A 24,627-nucleotide genomic window follows, 5' to 3' on the forward strand; every position below is an offset into this window, starting at 1 on the left:
TACGAGTAGTAAAAGTTGGATCTAATATCTTTCCGATTATTTTCCGAGCGTCGTGTCAATAAAGACTCACTCTACAAAGAGAACGATTCGTAAAACGCACCTTCTACAGGCTTGGAAAGAAATAACGCGCTACGGTAGCGACACGTGATGGCCACTTCCCCACACGTAGACCGTTCACCGTACCTACTACGTACGGAAAGTGCTGCTGCCGTAAGACACCATCGCCTTCGCTATTTGCGCTACGAAATGTGATGTGCGTCATATAGTAATTTCTTGCATCCATACTAATTGCATAGAGTTATAACTATTTGCTAATAGTATGAATGCGAAAGTTTGCCCGTCTTATCATTGATTAGCTTATTATCTGCATTCAAAATTAGGTAAACAAAATATCATCAAAATTAGGTAATTTTGATGATATTTTGTACGGAGATAGTTTGCGTAACGGACAGGGTAGTTTTCCCGGGAAATCATAAAAGTCCCACGGGATTTTAAAAACCTAAATCCACGTGAAAAACGTCGTACAAATAATTCAGTGTGGCATTCTGAAGTGTTGCTGCCGACGCGCTTCGCTGCCATCGCGCGATGAGTCTGTCCAACCCTTTAGGCCCTCTTAAAGTGGATTTGCAAACAATTTTCAAGTGCGTACACTCAACTTGGATCAGAAATAGGACGTGCATGAAACTGGGGCCCTGTCATCTCGGACACTCCTCTTGACTGTGTAGCTATAGACATATTTGGAAGTTACAATAGCTGTGGGGAGCCAATAACACACCGTTGCCATGACAACGAGGCATACGAGAGGGGCCCGTTCCCAAAGGGAGCGTTAAGGGTTTCCAGAAACCAGGCGAAAAGACACCTCAGGTTTGAAATGTTTTGAATAATATTTTTAAAGGGAGATCGTGAAAGATAGTATGAACGGGTCTTAAGTTCCTGGTCGTATATTATTTAGTGCCTCTTGTTACATTGTCTTTGGTAGGTTATGCTAGTAGCTACCAACCTTCGTATCTATTTTAGAAAAGAATTTGTAAGTTTGCAAACAGCTAATTAACTTAGAGCCTATAATTTTTATTTATTAAAACAAGTAGACCGTACATCTGCGTAATTTTCTGCGCGTAAAACTGTTTTCATACATAAGTCACGAAAAGTTTATGCCGGGAGCAAGGCCAGGAGAAGGTTCGGCATTATAATGGTTCGGAAAATGGAGTTTGAAGTTGAACTGTAACGTTTCGAATTACAGTTCGCTTCTGACTGAGCTATTGACGCTTCATATTATACTTTGACTATAATATAAATATACCCATCTTTTCATTTCAAGGCAAAAGAAGCAACTATTTTTATTCATGAGACGAATATACTACTACTCAATGTTGATAATATGAAATGTCACACAATATTTTTTCACTATGACACGGGACACGGGGGAGCTATCACTATCCAAGGCCCTTGTCCCACCGCCGACGAGGAACAGACTAGCTGTCAACTATTTTCCTGCTCAAGAAACGTACAATCAATGCATGATTTCGTGTCAATAAAAGAGATAAATATATATAAGTTGTTACCTGTCTACGCACACTGACGGCGAGAACTCTCTCTCCACTATTTTATTGCAGCCACAAGAGGTGTCAAATAAATAAACTCGCTCAGCGAGTCTCTCTTGGCGGTTAAATCAGCCGCCTATCAGAGTGATCGCCCGTCCCACTCGCTAATAGCCCAGCGACAAAACTTTTTTTTTTTTTTTTAATTCACTATAGGTAATCGCTTGACCACAATCACACCTGATGGAAAGTGATGATGTGGTCTAAGATGGGACGCGTTTACCTAGAAGGTGCCTATTCCCTAAAACACTATCCCACTAAATTCTATAAAACTATCCCGACTACACATTCGCTTTACGTTGCTCGGAAACTCGTTTCTAGTTTTTAGCTTAACTCGTTTCTCGCTAATCGTCTGCGGTGGGACAAACACCTAAAATAGAATAAGATATCATATCGCAACTCGCAAGGAATATTGTGACACGAATAGTCTAACATCAACCTTTCAGTCACGACTCACGCCTACTGCGCCACGGGGCATCATACGATAACTCTTAAGAGTACACTACTCGCAAGTTGTGTATGAGACCGTGCTATTTAGGAGAGGGACATATTCAAGAGTAATATGCGAAATGTTTTTGTAACGCAAATCAAGGCCAAGCATTTTTGCAAAAGTAATCATTTATATGTATTTCAAAGGTAAATCGTACTCAAAGACACAATAATAGGCAAAGATAGGCAAAGCCCATAATTATTTCAAAACTATCTACCCGCCCCGGCTTCACATGGGAAGCTTATTACATCTTCGTAGAGATATCTAATTTTTTGAAAATAAAGCCTATTTTACTCAGTAATACTTAATGTAGCTTTATACTGGTGGATTTTCAGAATCGGTTCAGTCCGTAGTTCCAGAGATTACCCCCTCTAAGCAAACTTACATACTTTACCTCTTTGTAATTATTAATATAGATTTAAAAAGTGAAAACAAGCTCACATGTTTTCGGGTCTGTGATACTATACATGCCGTAGTGGCATCTAGGGTACATAGAGTGGCTCGGTGTTTGGCACCTTTGGGTAAAATGATACCTACAAGCATGCTTCAAAACATGACGGTCCGTTACCAGTTTATAGGAGTCGTTGATTTAAACGAATAAAGTTATATTTAAGTTATTCTAGGAAACTATGTCTATGCCTATTTTGGTTTAGTTTTAGATTGAGATCCATAAATGATAAAAGAACAATATTAACCACCATAATACCTTTGTATCGAGTATCGTGCGAGTAGTGTAACCTTAATATTTCATATTCGCACTATACCACTGAACATTCTGAACAACATATTGTTCCCGACATTTTTTACACCCCTAAGTTTTCCTTGAAAGGAGTAAAGTGCTTATTCAGAACCAGGAAGCTCAGTTATTATTGCTTAGTTTTGCTAGACAGAATATCATAAATAAAAGGTTTTTCTCTCTATTATATGCTGTTATAATAAATAGTTTTATATTGTTTTTATATGTTTACTCTTAATTTTTATGCTTTATTCTTCTTGACTAGTTTCCCCCGTGGAATTAGGTTATTTAAAGAATTCGTAGGGATTCCTCAAAATTCTCAAAATCCTAAGGGTCTATGTTGTAGACAGAACCAATACTACATGGAAAATTCTAGTCCCGGTCAGCTGTGGGTACCGACGCTAATGCGTCCGTCAGTCATGTTTCCTTTTATTATTTTAAATTAATACAGATAACATTCAACTTTGTTGAATTCTAAAGTAACACCTAGCTATTTCTTTTCCAAAGACTGCCTTTTGCCTTCCCTCTAATGCAGGCACTCACGAAATTCACATAAGAATGAAGCAAAGGGCATTGCGATAAAAGCTTATTCTAGTAACCGGAAACTTAGTGGTTTCCTCCTAATTAACTTTCATAAGTTCGGGCTACTTAATACATTTTGGGAAGTAAAAATTTGCTGAGCTCACGTCGTAAGTTACTTAATTGTTTATAAGCCATGTTTAGTTTGAGTTAAAAAAACTATGTACCTAAGTAGGTAGTTGGTAGTAGTATGTAGCCTCTATATTTGTAAAGTTTAGAGTTTGTTAGTAAAGGTATATTATCACCATAGAAAGACTATACTATTTCGCACATGCATGTTGTGGAGCTTCCATAATATTATGTGATGTTCCTTCAAAACTACGAGGGGTTATTTGAGAAATTTATTCAGTCAGTTATGGCCTACGGGCGACAGAAAGGTAGATAGACGACCTGTTCACTAATTAGGTAGGTAATTGCCAGGTGACCTGCAACGTCGATTGCACAGTAAAAAAAATAAGAAGTTTAAAATAAGCAACACATAAGTACTTATCTATTAAATCTCCCATCTTTAAAGTTTAGCGTATTTTGAACGAAATTCCGAAGAGTCTTCAAGTTTCAATAATAAGGCGCTCCATTTTCTGAAGCACGCCCGTTTTCATCCAGCCTTTCATGCAAATTGATGATAGGTAAAGCTTTGTGAAAAATCTATTTATAAACATTATTTACGGAACCATGGCTACGTCTGCCCTTATTCAACCTCTCGACCCAGTTGAAATACCTCATTATGCGAAACGATTTTAAACGAACACTAACTTTAAATAAAAATAAAATAAAAAATGCAATATGTAAGGCTAGCACATTCGAACAATATTTGTTTGGTAGTAAAACCCGAGCTTAGTTAGGAGCGGTCATAATATTCAAGTCTAATGGTTTGTAGTTATTCATGAATGATCTAGGAGACTTAGGTTGAAATCTAAGTCTCCTAGATCTTGACTTAAGTTTCAGTTAAAACGAGACAAATTTATGCCAGCGGTATAACCCTGTCTCGTTTTAATAGCAAAGTCGAAGTGCACTCTTTAGATCACAGCCTAGGCTGAGATCTATAGACCGCACTTTCACTTTCCTCAGATTTAAGGCACTGTTAAAGAGTGAGACAGCGTTATGCTGCTGGTATAAATCTGTCTCGTTTTAACCGAAACTTAAGTCTAAGCAAAGTCAAAGTGCGCTCTACCTTAGAGTAGGTTGGTAAATTTGTCTATAGTCTTTACATACCGACTGCATTTGGACTACAAACTGACTCAATCAGTCGAGATGCAGTTTTATTGCAGTTAGCAGTAACTAGTAAGTAGTAACAGTAAATTAGTCGGTTGGCAGTTGTGTCAACTGCAACCAAACTGCAATTTTGCAGCCGGTTTGCAGTCCATCTGTATAGATACTTGTGTTACTTTTTACTGTGCGGGACCATTTTGTTGAGCTACTTTACGATACGTTTCTAAATATAATTAGTAACTATTTACTTAATTATCTTTAAAAAAAAATAACGTTTTTTTGTCGACAGGGGTGATGCACTCGCAACGACGTTATCGGCTCTGTACGGAAAGCTGTTAGTTGTGATGGGTGTCGCATTTCCTATGGCCGAAGTCATTTCCACATACATTCCACCATCGTTTTATGAGGTATGTTGTCATAATAAAACCAATGTGTCTAAGTACATCATCCACAATTGGGCGTACATACCTACTTATCATTGGGGTATACTTTAACATTATCTGAATAATGTTTTACAATGCCTCGCCCTCACGTGCTATATTTTTTTGGTTTTGGTTCTGCTGTACACAAAATAAAGTTAAAGCGACACTTTTTCGGTCAGATTTTATTCTATTATTATTTTGTATGTATGATTATTATTATTATTTTGTATGTAACTATGTATTTTTTCACAAAGATAATAGAGATAAAGATTTTTTGATAAAAGAATTTTTTGCAATTGGTGTGCATGTCACAGTGGCATCAAAGTGCCGCTTAGCTTTATTTAAAAAGCTCAATGTATATTTTACAGTATAACTTTAATCAAAAGCCTGCCCTAGCTTCAAACCCTGTGTACACCTATTACCCAATATAACTGACAAAATAAATGGCCGGAAAGGTGTCTTGCGAGCCATGACAAAATATGAAGGTTTTATATCTTTTTTGTTTGTATACAGGGCTTCTATCTATACCTATACATCGGCAGCATGGTGTTCCTGCTGTACATGTACGCGGCCCTCCTCCGCGACAGGGCCCGCTCTGCAGCTGACACTACCGTTGTTGCCAGTAAGATTTTTGTTTATTATTTTCTTTCGCCAGATTTTGCAGAGACAACGTATTGCTATTTGCTATAGCGCAACGTGCAATTTCGCGCAAAATAGTCTCAACAAACTGGTTTAATATACCTAAGCCTTATAAGGAGACGAGTCGGGCTTTTTGTCCTTCAGTAAATTGGTGGTTTACCTGTTTTTAGTACTCAGAAAGACAGACTATCAACGATATAGATGTCTTCTTCATAAAATTAATATGACTCAATGTATATCGCTGGACTCAATTTTATACTATTGTAACAATAATTTGTTAGGCCTAGTGCCGAGATTTTCTGTCAAAAAATTCTCGACAATAACCCAGAGTTAGGCAATTGACGGTATTTCATCCCCTGATGCGGTATTCATAGGCTGAGATCTATGGAGCGCACTTTGACTTTGCTCAGACTTAAGACATTGTTAAAACGAGACAGCGTTATGCCGCTGACATAAATCTGTCTTATTTTAACTGAAACTTCGCGTCGCGTCGGTCCTTCAACTGATCTCTCTCCGATCGTCTTGGATTGCCATCCTATCGGACTGTGAGAGTAAGGAAATAGAGAATGCAATAATTACTATGTTTGCGCAGTGTGCACATACTTGTACACTGTAACCCCCCGTCCACACTATGCCCGTGTGGCATGGGAAGGAGCGAGGAACGAAGGCAGAGACGTAGTCGCGTGTTCCTCGTTCACGCCCATCGCTCCCTATTTTGTCGGTAAGTATGCAATAACGCGCATGCTGCCAGCGTTTCGACGTCCATCGCGTTGCAAAGGCAAGTGACCTAGTGCGGCGGGCGTCGCGATTAATTGTGCGAATAGAGCAGTGTGTGGACGGGGGGTAATGATACCTCCTGCGCGGATGGGTATCTCTTGTGGAGATTGACCGCTGGGGCCGAAAGTCGGATAGGAGGACATAATTTATTACTGTCCCTGCACACAAGATTGTGTTAACCTCTACCTAGTGTGAAAAAACTCATTATTCTCTTGTTCACAGTAATTTATAAATCAAGTAGATAAGTCCTCAAATAAACATGTCGGAGTATGGTCGGAACTTGGAAGGCACTTCGTTAAGACGGCAAACATGTTAAGCGTGTATTTACCATCTGCTTTAGAGGGAATCAGCTCTAGCTGTTTATTCATGAGATGAGAATGACTAAGTTGCGAAACAGTAGATTTTGCGGCCCGGAGTTAGCAAGGAACTATATGTTTTAGGGTTCCTCAGTAAAACAAGTAGCCTTATATGTAGTTTTATCCCTCCCTCTGTTTATCTGTCTATGTCACAGTAATTTTAAAAATAAATTATGTATAGGTAAGTGCTGCAACCCAACCAGAGCTGAACCTCTTGAGCTCCTTTATTTAATAGAAAATATTAAATCATTCTAAATTATCTTATTAGTGTTAGGATGTAGTAAAGAGATAATTTTAAGCTTATTATTACAAAAATTCAATTATTTTTGAAGTTTGAAGAGGAATGATCAAACTTTCGGATTTAAAAAGTAAATGGCGTCGACAAAGAAATCGAATTAAAACTTTTCAAAGAAGTCTTAAGACGAGTTTACATTTCAGATCACTTTCTAAGAATAAACATTAGGGCTTTAAAGGGGAATGACCCGTTCGAAATTAGCCCGATCTTATCTTAGACTGCATTTTCACTTACCACCAGGTGATAATACATAATAATATATCGCACCAATTCTTAAGTATAATAAATTTATGTACCTATAGCTATATACACTAATATTTGGTAGAAAGACGTAGATACTTGTGAGTTTTCGGGGCAATCTCTGGAACTAATGTTTCGATACCGAATTTTTTTTCACTGATAGGTGTTTATACTTCAATCCCCGAGTGGTCGCGGGCAAAAGCTAGTAAGTACAATATGATTGACAAGTCTTGTAAGTTAAATAATTACTTTTATTTTGAAAGTTTTATTTGTATAACAAAACTTAAATTAAAATCTTACGTAGTCTGTACGTACCCTTAGAGGTAAACACTGTTTTCATTTCTGAGCTTAATCGGTTTAGTAATTACGCCCTTTCCACGCTTAGCGCCCTTGATGTAAAGCTTAAGTACCTACCTACCAGCTGAGAGCGCTTAACTGATTCTCCACCTCAAAGAATCGCGGTTTCTCTATAACTTTCAAGTTTTGAGCCGGGCTCAACTTTAGCACTACCTATTGAGTTTTAGGGTTTCGTACCCGAAGGGTGCCATGTTATTACTTATCCCGCTGTCCGTCCGTCCGTCTGTCTGTCAGCGGGTTGTACTTATCTCGTGAACCGTTGCAGATAGATAGTTGAAATTTGAACAGAATTGCCGCTATAACAACAAATAATAAAAATATCAAAATGAAAATATTAAAAATAAAGTGTTACTTCTTGTAAGTATGAATGTAAGAAACCCTTCGTGTTTGAGCCCGACTCGCGTTTAACTGATTTTTTCAAGCAAAGCTTCTTTACAGACAATTGGACCTAAATGGCAAAAAAAGAAATGAACAAAGAAAAGAACAAACACGGTTTTTTATTCGATGACAGGTTAGCCCTTGGCTTCTCACCTGGTGGTAAGTGGAGATACAGTCTGAGATGGAAGCAATAACCTGGAAGGTTTAGGACGTGTTTATACGCTGAACAGTACTGTCAAGCTAAATAAATTGCTTGGCGGCACAGCTTTGCCGGTAGATATTATGACCGACGTTTTCACCAGACCAGACCAGAGGCTATTCAGAAATTATAAATTTCCAAATTGCTTTGCCGGTAATCGAACCTTAGATCTCTCACTTAAGACTACAGCACTAATCACTGCCCTAGGGAGCTCGTCAAGTGAATCAGTTAATAAAAAACTTCGCCTTCTAGGTACATGTTAGGATCGTGTAAAAGTTAGGTCCGTTCCGTAAAGGATAAAAGAATCCTTTTGTGAATAAAACCATGTAGGCACACTGTCGTACATGGGAACAAAATTAGACTTGTTGATGTGAATATATTTCCAGGCGTTCAGAAAAATTCCGATCAGATTTGTTTTGCAATAAGCTGTTTGCGAGAACAAACAGTATCAATTTGTGACAAAAGATTAAAGTTTTCCTCTTTATTTCTGTACTAGAGGATGCCCGCGACTTCGTCCGCGTGGATTTAGTTTTTTCAAGATCCCGTGGGAACTGTAGGAACTGGGATTCAGAGTGTAGAAAACGACTTAAGTATCTTCTAAAGTAACCTTCGTCTTGACTTTTGATCATGACCAAAGCTATGAATGTCTTTGAAGGCTCTCAGACATTGACCGACGTTTGCCCCTGAATAAGAACATACCATGATGATATGAAATCTAGTATAAAAACTTGCTTTTACCTACTCTCAAATTCAAGTTGGCAAAGCAGCTGGTGTCATAATATTTTTTTTGTTTGCAATTTATTATGTACCTAACCTTACAAAAACTTATTCATTCATTCAAATGTGTACCACGGTTCACGTAAATAATAACATAGTACCTAATCTGACTACATTACACTAAAATCCATCTTTTAGAATTCCATGAACTAACTCTTTATAAACCGACAGATAGATGTTACATTTTATAAATGGAAAAACTAGAAGGAATGCAGTTACATTTTCTTTAAAAAAATGAATTTCTGTAGACATCATTTGCATTTAAAACCTAATAAAATTTTATATTTTTTTATGTTCTAGCTCTGAAAGCTCTACCAACTAAAAGGGTACCTACTCCTTTTTAGCCGAACTTTTGATATTTAAATGAGACGAAAAATCCGAAGAGAAAACTACACGTATTCTTTACTGCTGTCTAAAGAACTTTTGCAACCATAATTTAAATAATATTAACATACCTACTTACCTACCTTATCGTACCTAGCTTTAGAATGCCTGCGGTGATCTATGCCCCTTAGCATATTCATTCAGGAAGCATAAAATAAAATCATTTTTTTCAGTGTGTTAACAATCTTTTATCTCAAGTAGGTAGTAAATAAAGTTGAAAACTAAAACCCGACTATGAACGCTGAAATAATATCATGTAGCGCGTATGAAGCGTCCAAACTGCTTTGCAAGCGCCCTTCGCAGTTTCTTATATTGCAACTTGCAACTAAATATTTTGCCCCGCTGATTGGCATGCCGTCAAGTCACGCTGCGTCGTGCCGTTGCGTACCTATTTAGTTTTTTTTTCGTTTTTTCAGCCTTTAACCTAGTCATTTTGTTTTGAAGCAGAATCAGACACCAGTACATCCCCTTCGGAATCAGATTCATGTTCGTCTCGCACGGAGCGCAGCACGACCACCGCAACGCATATGCCGCCACACCTGGCTGGGAAGAGGCTGTCACTTGGGTTCGCGCTCACCTCCCGAACACATCACTATGGTAGCTTCTATTTGAGGATGGGTGCTGTTGGTAAGTACCCTTCTTTGCTTACGTCTTTATTCGTTAACCAACCTCCTGATACCCGGTAGCCGGCAAAGCAGAGAATATTTAGGAGACCAGTCAGAGTATCTGCATCGCTTCTCTTCAATGGATAAGTACCCAAATCATCTGATTTCCTTAGATACAGGTGCCGTTAGATAGCGGACGCTTTAGTAATGTTTCAGTTCAGTGCCATCTATCAAAGCTATGACCGCTTTTTTTAACCGAATTCAAAAATGAGAAGGGTCTCAATTTATTTATTTAATTGGATACAGTTTTTTCTTAACATTTTCTTTTACAAAGCGTTAAATACAGAGAGTGCCGAGAATTATTTAATTAATAAGAGCATAATATACCATTGAAGACATTACAGTTGCCCAATTCGTCTTCCTGGGCTACAACGAATCGTATCTTAGGAAATTAGAGCTTCAAACTTTCGGAAATTCTCTCAATTCATTTCAGCTATAAACTAGTATTGTCACTCAGCACGTATACCTACCTTAAATTCACCCGGATTTAGAACGGGAGCTCCTAATACTCTTGATTCCATTGTGTCGACTTCAAATCCCATTTTTACTATCGCGAATATCCATTGTTGTTTTTGTATCCACGTGACATTTTACAATAATATGCCACAGGTTTACTGTTGCATTGCATGGTTGCACGCATGGTGTCGTGATTTTATGAAAAAACTTTTATATCCATTTTTCAGCATTCTACAATAGCATGAAATGTAAAAACTGTGTTAGTAACACAAAAGCTGGCTCCACAGATATATTTTTCACTGTATTGTTAAGGATTTGTGCGTTTCATTATAGTACGGTACCTTTACAGTTTCCAAGTAGGCTAAGTGGACTCTGTTCAGAAAAGCTGGACTAGCTTGCTTATTTTTATTTTACCCGAGTTTCTGAGAGGGTAAGGGAAAAGTAAAAGGCAAAAAGCATTTTGCGATCCAAGTTTTTCATTCATTCGACTGTTGGCGCTCGGAATAATAAATTGTGCATGTATTTCATCCCCCGAGACGAAGAAAAATGAGGGGGTTTTATAAGTTTGATGGTTAGGAATGTTCGTGAATTTATCTTCACACGTCAACTAATGCTGTCATTAATTTGATGCTCTCTTTTGCCTGTTACCGCATTTGTAATATGTATTACATTACCTAAAGTAGGTTTACGGATATACCTAATATTAGCTGTTGATTATTATCTAAAAGGTGTCACCCACAACTTCGTCCGAAAGGAGTTTTTGGCGTGAAGCTTTTTATTACTTTTAAAATTTTCTTTACCCGTGGGTATAAGATATCTTCATCGGTATGCAAAGCCCGTACGTGCAACTAGTCCGCACAGAGCCATAAATGGCTTTGTACCCTGAATACGGAGATAGACTAAGCATTATTAATTCGTCAATATCACTTCAGCTGTAGTTGAGCCATGGAAAAATACCGAACATACACACTTTAGCATATTTTCTAATTATAAGGATTAATGGCTGTTATATTTTGTCAGCCTTTGGCATTGGGTCCATGATCTACTCGGGTCTGGAGTTCGGGCAGTACTGGGAACTGGAGAGGAACACCAACTGCCACAACGTCCTGCTTGCGTTGACGCCCGCTACGAGAATGGCCTTCATCTTCATACAGATGTATTTCATCTTTCTCAACAATGAGGTTGGTATGCAGTTATTAAATGAACTTCTACGGAACCACAGCATTTTACTCTATGAAGTGTACCTACATGAATTATTATTTCTACATCCATAGATTTGGTTAGAAAAACAGGTACTATATTATTTACTTGGATAAAAATGGTTTATACTTTATATGATAAAAATAACTAAATATAAAACTAAACCAGACAAAGACTCTCCAAAAATGGAGATTATAAAAAATCGGAACTGTGTGCTATTAAGCCGTGTTTCCACTGAAGCATAGAAAAGCGGAGCGGAAACGTGTTCTGACAGACCAATCAGATTAGATTAAGAGATAACGTGATAAAATTATCACGTCATCCGTCAATAATTTGATTGGTCTATTCCTGTACGTCCGTTTCTGTCTCTGCCTCAGCGGATACTCACCTCAGAATGGTATTAGGTACTATCAGTGGTAGCAGTTAAATAGCGACCATCCATAATTTCCCCAGGCTAAAATGTAAATCAGTCTTTATTTCCTATCTCGTGGGAATTATGAAAAAACCGACCTTATAACCTACCTTGTCTACATTATATAAAGGGAATCTCTGTGCACAACTTTCTAGGCCCAAGGGTTTTTAGGTTGGGTGTTAGAGAGTCAGTCAATGAGCTAGAAATATTCTTTCTAAAAGTACCTATCTATACTTATTTAGATTTTATATACATATTTAGATCAGTGATCCCAGTGAAGCTTTATTTCTGAATTATTTGATGGTTTTGTGTTTTCCTGATTCATCATCGTCATGAATGAATGAATGAATATACTTTTATTGTACACCACAAAATTAGTACAGAAAAACACATACAAAGCTCAACAAAATATAGGTACAATTTGGCGGCCTTATCGCTACCTAGCGATCTCTTCCAGGCAACCAAAATGGTCCAAAGGATATAGCTATAGATATTAGAGGTAGGTGGTGTAAGTATACATTTATATATAATATTAGAAAAAATAAATATATAAATAAATACATAAAAACATGGTAAAATTTAAATAATGTACTAAATAATAAAATACATAATATAGACGTAAAAAATAATAATAAATAAATACGATATATAGATAAATAATAAATCCTTATACTATTATTAAGACTAGTAAAATATGTTCCAATAAATCCGATAATGCTAAAGTGATAGTGATAAATAGTGATCTTTCACCAGTCTCTTAAAGATATTGATGGACTTAGCCTCCCTGATTACGAGAGGCAAGGCATTCCACAATTTAATAGATTGAACTGTGAAGGATTTATTGAAAAAGGAAGAAGAATGTGAAGGCGTCCTTAAAATAAGCTTCCTAGAGGTGCGGAGAACTTCATCATCATTATAAACCGAGAGACTGTTCATAGCTGGACTTAGGTCTCTTGTAGGGACTTCTATACGCCACGGTCTTGCGCCGCTGAATCCAGCGGCTCGCTGCGCCGCCTCGTTTGGTGCCATCTGTCCACCTAGTGGGAGGTCTTCCGACGTTACGCTTTCGGTTCAGCACCTTGGGACCCCCCCGTCTATGGTTTTTCGAACTATGTATGTACCATGCCCACTTCAGCTTTGCAACCCGTTTAGCTAAATGAACCTTGCTATCCCTTAGGGGATTTAGAATTTCTTTTCACATAGATAGGTACCTACTTACCATATATCTAAAACAGTTATAGTAAACTATGTAGTACAAAAATCGTGATATCAAAAAGGCAAAGTGCAACTCTTTTTGCGGCTGATTTACTTTAAAAGTGTAATTACTGTAGGCTGCTCCTAATGCTTCATTTAAAATGTGCATTTCATTGCTCGCGGTATGGTGCGACCGGCAGTATTTCATTATTCATTAAGCCTCTTTAAATGAGCAGTCGAGGTGGAAAAATTACTACAATTGCTTTCCAACTCTTACTTTATCAAATGAATAATTATAATACCTATTAAATAAAATTCTTCAAACAGCTCATAAAATGCGATTCAGACATAATAAATAGGTTTAAAGTTGATGTTTCACATTTGTTAGTATTGGCATAATATTATGTTCGCAGGCATAATTAGAGAAAAACACTAACGTATGAAGTACAAACCATTTTTTTTTTGTTAATGTTGGTGTTTAGCAAAGCTTTGAGCATTTCGGCATGCTTCACAGTTCACGCTTTATTCCCAAATCACAAAAAAACCATTACAGGTAAATAAATGGTCGAATTAAAAACTTCGATAGGTAGCTTCGGTTGGGGAGTGACGAGATAACAATTAACTTGACATGGGTTCACGTTAACAAATCGAATTGCATCCAGACAGATATATTACCAGTATATACCTTCCCAACCTGTCACCAATTAAATCAGAAAAATACGTATCGACTCTTATTTTTGCTGATCGGACACCATTGTGTAGAGTTGCTGACTAAAATACTGATTCATGTTATATTTAATGACACATTTTGTGGGGAAATCTTTGGTAAATAAAAATAGCTCTTCTAACAAAACAAGTCAGAACAGAAAGTTTTTCCTTAATAAGAGTATCTAGTCTAAAACATGATCCTGCTGATAATTCTATATGGCTTAATTGGAATAGATGTTTATTGTAGGCGAAAGTACACAGTGGGCAAATAAAAGTTAATTGTGGGATTTAAATATCGTGCAGTCTGTTTATATCGTTTACTTGTTTAGCTATCATAAAACAATACCAAAACCTATTATTATATATGTCCCTATTTATCTAGTTTACTAAATTTTATATTATAATATTCAAAAACCTTGTCGTAGTAAAATGCATCGATGTAACCCGCCACCACCACCGGCGGGATTTTCTCAAAATTTATTTTCTAGGTTTCCTATGTTCCAAATTTCAATTCAATCCGTTTAGCCTTCGGGGATCTGTTTACATCATCGAGCCTTTTGTTTTGTGCCAGTATTTTGTCGGAGCTTTAGTTACCTGATAATAAAACGTAAAACGACTGTCTTTTTAGAGGCATAGGTAATACAGCCATTAATATAATATTTCAGATGAAAGTGTACAAGCACAAGATAGTAGCGCGGTTCGGGCTAATGCACATGGTTGGGACGAACCTCAGCGTGTGGTTGAACGTCCTGGTGCAGGAGACTAAGCACGAGATCCTCACATTCTACGACCCTGAGAACAAAACCATTGGAATATCCCACAGACTTGGTAAGGACCTTCCATTTTGAATTATTTTGACATATTATGTAATTTTGTAAATGTAGATAAGTTGCTACCTGCGAGGCACGCCTGGAAAAGTGAGTGCGCTATGACTGGCTAAAGTGCACGTCTTCATATAAAATGTATCACTCCTAATACATTTTGTGTTAAGAGATGCACCTGTCGCATTACGACACACAATAAGTTTGGCTGAAGCTTTCGATTTAATCATGGACAGATAGCAGCTATGCTCATGCAACGATGCTACATATTATAATACTCTATATGATAAATAAATAGCTCAGCTGCTAAAAAACCGATCGTTTAGGTGGTTGTAGCCCAATCTTAGTTCGTGATGAAACCGGCAATAATAATTATTTAATCACCAACTCAATGGCATCACCCCAGCCCAGCTAGCATGGGCAGTAGATAAAAATTATATCCCCCGTTTATATCCACTGATGTCATAGAAATCAGTGGATATAATCGGGGATATAATTTTTATCTACTGCCCATGCTAGCCGGGCAGACGTAGTACGCAAGGCGTACGTTGCAGCAGATAAAGCAGATTTTTAACTTTCGTGGTTCGTAGGTACTGTAGGTAGTTCTGGGTTGGGCTACCCGTATGTGCCTTTCATTTCATTCCAAAAACCTATAAGGTTACCCTTTTTAAAAGAGCTTCAACCAAAAGTGACAAATAAAGGATAATGTTATTCGTATAGCTGGTACGTGTAGGTATGGAATTCTTGTTCCTTAATCGTGTGGTACGCCGACTGCGACCGAAATAGGACCCCTGCAGTTTTTGTCCCTCATGCCATTGCCACGTACGAATTTAACATAAGAATGGTAGACGGAAAATCGAAATAATGATGTTTGGCTCTGAGCGTATCAACATTCTTAAGTTGAATTGAAAGTGTGAAAACTTTTTCTATTATTTAACTTTTTATAGATTGCTTTTTAAAATAAAACTAGAACTAAAAAGGTATAGAAGTGGTACTTATCTGTTTCTTTACGGAAAATGCGTGTGGCCTATTTTGAGCAACTTACTCATTTCGAATAGCTAGGTAGGTATGTTTGGCATGCAAAACAATGTAAGCGAAACTAAATATCATCGTCATCATCATAATCAACCGATAGACCGATAGACGTAGGTCTAGGGTAGGACATAGGTCTCTTATAGAGAGTTCCACATGTCACAGTAATGCGCCGCCTGAATCCAGCGGCTCTCTGCGACTTTGACGTCGTCTTCTCCCTAGTTAGGGGTCTTCCAACGCTACGTTTTCCAATGCGAGGTCGTCATTCCATCACCTTGGGACCCCCAAAGTCTAACTGTTTTTGAAACTAGCCCATTGCTACTTCAGCTTCGCAATCGTAAGAAATTAAATGTTTTAACATAACGCAATGATGGCTCACTGTCCATTTCAGGCATCTATAACTTATTCTGTTGTCTGTGGTTAACCTAACTACCTTTGCCAAAGAAATATCAAACGTTTTCCATTCCCATAAACAGGGCAACCTCATTTTTTATGCACTACCCTGACCACGTAATTTGCTTTCACGCGAAACTCTTTGTTTCAATTTATTTTTGTTTGACCCGACTTGCGTAGCTTGAAGGAAATTTGCAATTCGCTATAAAAATTTCACCCTAAATATACAGAAGGGGATAAAGATATTATTATTAACGTCAATAGCATATCAAACAGATTTCGTGATTTTAATTTTTTTGAAGTTATTTTTCGCACGTAGGTAAACCCATATTTTTTAATTTTTCAGAAATAAATTGCTCTCACTCGAAATTTTATAAGAATGTTTTGAAGGATTTTCCAACGTGAAATGGTTTAATACAGTAAGGGTATTAATCTGTTTGTATAAATCCCTTCTCCAAAGCTGTACCGAATGGTATGGGAATGCTGTTTGGGTTTTCAATTTGACCTGTTTTCGATAAAATTGTTACGATTTTTTCTGTAACAAAATATTTCCTCTATGGGTTTACAACAGCAAACTGGCCTCGGCTTCGCTTATCTCTTAACTTTGAATGCTTTTAATTTAAATAACATTATACCTAATAGTTTATTTGCTCGGATATAGACTTCTTTGTAAAATGATGGTATGAAAACATCATCGAAATGTTCTAAGTTTAGAAGTTATAAAGGAACAGACAAACGCACATTGCGTCTTTGTTGTATAACTACTATTGAGAAAGTGAACAGCAAGAAGGATACTATGGGAAATTTAATAATGAGGATCGATAACATTTTATGTATTAGACAATGACTTTTAATTTGGAGACCCTTATCACGGTCAGACATCGAAGTTATGTCGATAGCATTCCTGTCTTTATTGACCTCGGAAAGAATGGTGGCCTAAATTCTATAGCAAGAAACTAGGTCGATACTAGAGAAAATACCGCTAAAGGATAAATGATATTCAATTATACCTACTACTGAATATCGAAAGATATCTATTATAGTTAATATGAATTGAAATTGATTGATTAGGGCTGGTGATAATAAATAGGTTTAAAAGGATGAATAAATGAACTGAATTGACATTATCTTTAAAAAATGATGTGAAATAATGAATAAACCCTTTTCTTGTTTTCAGCATTCCAAAAGGCATTCGCTTCCTTATCGACAGACGTCCCGCCCTCGCACCCGGCAGCTGCACATCTTCGCGTACCCCGCGGCCTGAAGGGACCTCACCATATCTTCGAATGCCGTCGAACCAACATAATGGGGTCGTTAGTCCAAGATGCTTCACCATTCCTCTTCCCCTGTACTATAGAATACTCGCTAATATGCGCAGCCATTCTTTATGTGATGTGGAAAAACATCTCGAAGTATCCATCCAAAAACGTCGCAGAAGCTATAGCCAAAGCCCGCCTCCTAGAAGGATTGGCCTACAAGAAGTCGCCGCACTTATACAGCGTCGATTGCGCCAGAGCTCACAAAGGCCTATTTTTTGGCATTCTAGTCCTCGTTTTAACAATTATATCGCTTATACTGTTCTTCGTTTTGATTTCGAGAAAAGAATACGCTACTTTAGCAGTGGTGGAAGTGAATGTTTGCGAGTTAGCACTCTACGCGATGACCACGTTCGCGAGTTTGGCGGGAATGGTCTGCGTACGAAATCTCAAGTACGACGGAAACAGAAATCTGGAGCTCGATAACATCCTCCTCGTTGGAGCTCAGACTGGAATGTTTATCTATGGAACGTTCACAATCATCGGCGGACATTTCACGATAGAAAAGAACACGATACTCATATTGATAACGGCTCTATCGTCGTTAGTCCAAACGACTTGCCAAACAATGTTCATACTGGACGCCAGCCGAAGATCTGCAAAGACGCCGGAGCAATTGAGGAAGAAGCCGGGCCGAGAGATAGTCACGTTTCTCCTTGTGACTAACCTAGCTATGTGGGCTATCAACACGCTCGAGAAATCTCGGGCAGAATCGCATCCCGTTCAGTTGCATTTCTACGGCTTATGGGCTTGGACTATCATAACGCACGTCTCGATGCCCCTCGCGATATTCTACCGGTTCCATTCTACTGTCTGTTTGTGTGAAATATGGAAAAGGGCGTACAAGATGAAACCCGCTTACATGTAGCGAATAGCGCCAAACGTCGGCAATGAATCATGTTATTTTTGATCTGAACTATGATACTTTGAAAGTATAATATACTTGGGAAGTAAGACAGTGTCGTAGATAGATGTTAGTGCCATAAATTATATAGATATCTTTATAGGAATTTTAACCCTATTGTATAGCTGTATTTAAGGACATTTACCAGCCTGTACATTGAGATGTTAACACGCGATAAACTTTCTTTGTTTCCACTTTGAGTGCTTTGCGCACTTGTGAATATTGCTTGTATTTGTTCTGAAGTTGACTGCTCTAATGTTAAGTTATTGTATTTAGATATTTTAATGTGTTATTTATTTGTAGCTTTATACGATGCTTTAACTATCGTAACGGAAATAATGTGTTGAATAATTAAATACAGTATTTTTCAAGTAGACGGGTTTGGATTACATTAATTTTAGCGCTTAATATTTTTGATGTTATTTTTTTGTTCCATTGTATTGTTATGATAAGTGGAAGAGTAAACTTCTCGTGTTCATTTTGTCAATCCTGTTTAGAATACTTAGATTAGAATTACTGTTAGGATAGTGATACTTTTATATCTTTAGAAATTTCGCATCCACATTCCACATTTTTTTGTAGAAAGCATTGTAACTCATTGATATCATGAATTCACGATTTAATAAAGAGTCTTCCAATAGATTATATTTTATAACTACCTTCGTATATTTTTGTCGCAATGTTTATGTTATTTTTACGCTTGTGCCCGTATGTTAAATAACCATTTAGCAATATTGCTCTTTATTTTCGATACGTCATTTTAATAATACATTAATAGTTAGTTAGAAAATCATTTTTTAGAGTTGAAAACAACCAGTTCAATAAAAATATAAGTAGATATGTATTTCAAACGGCATGAGCAATTTTTTAAATCCTCATTATAACGGGAACAATAATATCGACCTAATAATATTTTTTTGAAGGGTTTTAAATGTAGGAAAAGGAAATACTCATGAAGTCAGTAATAACTCTACCGGTTAATAGGTACGTATAGTCTGATCAGATCCTAGAGATTTTGTAGCGATATTTTTGCGATATAATGAATGTAGTGTCAGTATTTTGGATAAATTTTAAAAATTGTAGCAATACCTATTACTTACCATGGACCCAGTAGTTAGGTAAAATGAGACACCAAAGTTTTTATAATATTATTGGTAGTAAATATTTGGAGCTTATTATGTAATAGAACTCTCGAAGTGAATGGTTTTGAAACTTTTAGAAACAACAATTTAATAGCTGATAGACTTAGTTATTACGTCCAGTTTTTCTTTCATAATAATATGAATTTGCTGTGATAGGCGAATCTGTTAGTCTAAAGAGTGTTGTACCTAGATTTCTTAGTAGGAATGTACGGAGAATGGTTTGCAATTTGCATGCATCTATAATGAGTAGTTCATATAAAGACTTGTATTAACTAACTCTTAAATAAATTCACACAAACAGAATGAATATGTTGGTGCATAAGTTCGTCCGTTTTCAATACACATTATAAAGCCAGCCATAATAAAGAAGATTGTGATCATCTTTGGATAGATAGCAGTTTTTTACGTATATCTGCGTCTCCCACTCTGATGACTACTGCCTATTTATTTGTTGCCTATTAATGTACCTACGGATACCATCACAGGACACCCTAGCTTCTCCCAACATCAATGATACCATAATCCTATAATGATATTATATTATATCCCAGTAAGTAATCAATTGCTTATAGACGGGTATTTGTAAATGGTTAATAGGTATAATAACTATTCATAATAAAAATACAGTTGTCGAAAGTGTAACATTGTCATCCCTTTTCCTTTCGTTTCCAAAAAGTTATATAGTACGATTTTCATAATATTATGTGGGAAACAGCCAACGAACTTATTCACCGACCAAATATGACTATGTAGGTATGACAATTTAAATTATGCCGTCATAAAATTCGCGGGCTTTAGCCAGGATGCTTTTGTCCTTTTTTTTCGGTATTTAATTTTTTTCCACATTTTAAAATTTTAAATTATTGATCGTGAAAGAATCAGTACACTTTTAATAAATGTGGTTCAGCAAAGTCCTAAACAATAAAATTACGTTTATTTTAGACATATTTTTATTGTAATATCAGTAGTATTTCGTAGAGAAAAAAGCTAAAAACATTCAGTATTTTTCATCCCCATTTTCTGTATCAAAATTACGTAGGTATATTACAATAAAATATGTCTAAAACGAACGTAATATTATTGTTTATCACCAAATCACATTTGTTAAAAATAAAAAATCTTTCACAATTATTGAAAAAGTTAGAATGTGCCAGAGGGAAGGAAACTTAGGTAACCATGCGCCTTAAGGCCCGGTCCTTAAAAGTTGCATGTGATGATATAGGCAGTTAAAGTTATATTACGGTTATCGTCTAACTCTAAGCGTCAATAAAAGTAAAATGCGTTGCACAAATTATGGTTTGTTAACTTTGGACCAAAACTTTACTTTCAACCTTAATCGTGGAAGTAAAAATGCTGAATTGTAACCCACTTTGGTTTACAATTAAGCATTTTGGTTTATATTTACGGTCAAAAATTAACGGTAACCGTAACGTAACTTTGACCGCCTCCAACTGGACTTTATTATCTAACTTGAACAGGTACGCTCAAACATTTAAAGGATTTTCGTCTATTTACTAATAAACGCGTTACTCAATATTTTATTGCTCAAACTAAGAACTATTTGCATACTATAAAGTAACTTTTTCAGAATTTTTCAGAAAAGTTTTTGTAACTATACATTTTCTACACTATTTTAAATATTTCATGCAATTTTTATAGTTTTTTATTTGTTTCGAAAAACGAAGAATTACAATACATTTTTAATTAGTTAATAAAATATGTATAAAATATAATCGTTTTATTGTAATAGAAGGCGTCAATATTATCCAAGTCATTTCTACTTCTCTTTATCTGTAACTGTAATGATATTTAAACTTTTAAAATTATTTTACTAAAAATTTGCATAACCAAAGCGATTGTTCTCATAAACACTATGTAATGATTTTTTTGCCATGTTATTAATAAGAGCTCTCAAGTCATTATGTTCATAATTATAATTTAATTTTGGTAACAAGTATAGTGGCGTGCATAGGAGTTCTTAGATCAAGGTCTTCAGCAAGGCGCATAATATACCTATTATAGTTCTGTATAGTTACAGTTTCTGTACACACATTGAAAGTTTGTTTCTTCGTCCATGCAACGTCCTAATTTTTTTAATCAGAATCTGTTGATAAATAAATCGGCATCATTCTTGGGGACGGATATTTTTAATATGCATTCTCAAGTCAAAATTAGATGTGATTGCTCTGGCGTTAAAGGTTAGAAGCTGATTAAATGATTGCTTAACTAAAATACCTACTTTGTTGAGAACCCAAGGCATTTATAAGTCGACAAACATATTATACAAGCTTGACGTCTAGTATAATAATGAATGCATGCATGCCACTTTACTTTTTTTTAATTAGGTATCTACTACTAGGTACGTCTATTCAAATTGAGACTCAGTACCTTCTGCTTAATAAAAACCTATTGTATAAATAAAACAGTGGCTCTGGCCACCATAAAGCGATGGAAACTAAAGAGATCTTTAAAATATTATATTTTATCGAATAGAAACGTTTAGTACGTATGAAATGTACGTAAAGACATAAGGTATAAATTAGTAAGATGTTGGTTTGTAACTTTAAGTTTGCTGTTCTGTAAAATTGAACAAGTTAATTATTATTATTACTATCTAACCGTGGCATTATTTTGGTACAATTTATGATTTTAAATCAAATATTATTTTAGCTTCAAATATAGCCCTTTTTGATACAATCAAGGTAAGTATGGACGTACAAGTACATTTGTAAATTGTTATATTTTTCTGTTGTATTGTTCTACAATACAGTAGTCCAATATAATATGCGTTATAGTACGATAATGCCTACTATTTTGTGAAAATCTGATATAAATAAATACTTATTTATCTTTCAATCAGAAGGCGCCCACTTTTTTCAGCTTTTAAATTTTCAAATTATATAATTAAACCTTACTACCTATACCTAAGTAGTTTTTGTTGTCATATTATTACTTGAGTAGGTACCTACCTGCCCACACAGTGTTTCTCATTTTATTAGAATTTAGGATTGTTTTAATATTTTAATTTTTAACCTACCCTGAACTTTTACGTTATGTCTACCACTCTATCCTTGTGGATGATTCGTAAATTATTATTAGTAACTTCGCTTTTATAAATAATGTAAAATAGTGCATAAAAATATAATAATTTTCACAAGTAATTTTGTTTCAACATATTTATATTTATTTCCTTTTACAATACCAAAAAACTGTTTGTTATGCCTTGTATTTTTAAGTCCACTGCAGCGGTATTATGAAATATTTTAAAAACTACCTACTTAGTTTAAAGTGATAGTGATATTAGAATAATGTTTTCGATTACATATATTTGTATACTATTTATTTGTTTAGGCGAGATTGTGAATAGCTATAAGAATATCTTCTTGGATGTTTAACGTTTACAAGCAAATAAACTTTCTTGAAATTATCTTACACCTGTGTTTCTATTGAAATACATACTTGAACGTTTCAAACAGCACTCATTTCATATCGTATAAGTAGCTTAGTACCTTTTTAATTATTGCCGTATTGTCCCTAACAAGTTGTTCAGATGTAAATACCTAGGCTCTTAGCAATTGAGTAGGTAGGTACCTACGTAAATACATATAAAAGAAACTTGTTTGTAACTAGAAGATGCTCTGACTTCGTCCGCGTGGATTTAGGTTTTGTAGAAATCCCACGGGAACTTTTCAAATTATATTCGTATAGGTACGGGATGCAATCTATTTTTGTTCCTTAAATTAACGATTACTCTGTCCCAAATGTCCATGACTTCATCAACTCTGAAATTAGGTTAATAAAAAATCCCGCGGGACCTCTTTAATAATTTTTCGGGACAAAATGTAGCCTATGTCTTTGAGGAAGCAAGCTATCTCTGTATCTTTCACCAAAATTGGGCCGTAAAAAGCTAGCAGACAAAGACTCTTTCGCATTAAATATATAGAATATGTATAGAAGTATGAATTTACTAAGCCTGGTTCCAAAAGGCTTTCTGATCGGAAAGAACAGCCAAACAGACATACATACAAACACACTTTCACATTTAATATACATATTAGTATAGAAGTATGATTCTGGTTCCAAAAGTCTTTCTGATCGGAAAGAACTCACCTAGGCGGTATTTTTTTTAATAGTGAAAAAGTACATGTAAACAAGATTCAATTATTTGTTTATTAAACAGATGTACGAGTACACCTAGGTTATCATTAATTATAATAGCAAAACCTTTTTAACCCACAATAATTCCAGAAAGCACTCTTGGCATACGAGTATGCATTTAGATTGCAAATGGATTGCTATGAAGCTCTTTGGTCCTCTCGGGCACTTTTTCTCTTCCTACGAGTATGTAGACAAGGAGTACCTGCAAAATGACTTCATAAGTAAGCGCTGGGTAACTTTATATGAAATTTCTATTTAACCGAATTTAAAAAAGGAGGTTAGGTATTCGATCCATATGCTTGTAATATGTAAATGTCCACGATTATTAACCCCCGACCCAAAAAGAGGGGTGTTATAACACAGTTACACAGATACACAGACACACAGATATGTGTGTCTGTGTATCTGTGTAACTGTGTATCTGTCTGTGGAACCGTAGCGCCTAAACTAATGAACCGATTTTAATTTCGTTTTTTTGTTTGAAAGGTGGCTTGATCGAGAGTGTTCTGAGCTATAATCCAAGAAAATCGGTTCAGCCGTTTGAAAGTTAGCAGCTCTTTTCTAGTTACTGTAACCTTCACTTGTCGGGGGTGTTATAAATTTTTAATTTAAACTTGTTTTAAAAAGTAATGAACAGATTTTTTCCTTATTTGAACCTAGATATAAGTCAAGATTTTGTTTTTAGTATCTAGATAGAAAAGCTACAGTACTACGCTTTTTTATAGTTATTAATATAATGGTCTATTACAGGCCGTGCTTGGGACCCGAGTAAAATGATATAAGAACCAAA

At 35.9% G+C, this 24,627-nt stretch overlaps 1 protein-coding gene across 10 annotated transcripts in view; it reads left to right on the forward strand.

Moving 5' to 3' along the window:
* Positions 1 to 20,132, forward strand: part of LOC123866334 (proton channel OtopLc-like) — a 77,694-nt gene extending 57,562 nt beyond the window's left edge. For 9 of the 10 annotated variants that reach the window (XM_045907841.1, XM_045907840.1, XM_045907838.1 and 6 more), the window contains 6 exons: positions 4,902 to 5,019; positions 5,548 to 5,656; positions 9,881 to 10,063; positions 11,578 to 11,738; positions 14,737 to 14,899; positions 17,495 to 20,132. In XM_045907841.1, the coding sequence (XP_045763797.1) occupies positions 4,902 to 5,019; positions 5,548 to 5,656; positions 9,881 to 10,063; positions 11,578 to 11,738; positions 14,737 to 14,899; positions 17,495 to 18,501 (1,741 nt within the window). In that variant the 3' untranslated portion in view covers positions 18,502 to 20,132. The remainder of the gene's footprint in view (positions 1 to 4,901; positions 5,020 to 5,547; positions 5,657 to 9,880; positions 10,064 to 11,577; positions 11,739 to 14,736; positions 14,900 to 17,494) is intronic. The other variant, XM_045907846.1, reaches the window with a different exon arrangement.
* The last annotated feature ends 4,495 nt before the right edge of the window (positions 20,133 to 24,627 follow it).

The sequence above is a fragment of the Maniola jurtina genome, chromosome 6, assembly GCF_905333055.1.
Source record: "Maniola jurtina chromosome 6, ilManJurt1.1, whole genome shotgun sequence".
Classification (NCBI taxonomy): Eukaryota; Metazoa; Arthropoda; class Insecta; order Lepidoptera; family Nymphalidae; genus Maniola; species Maniola jurtina.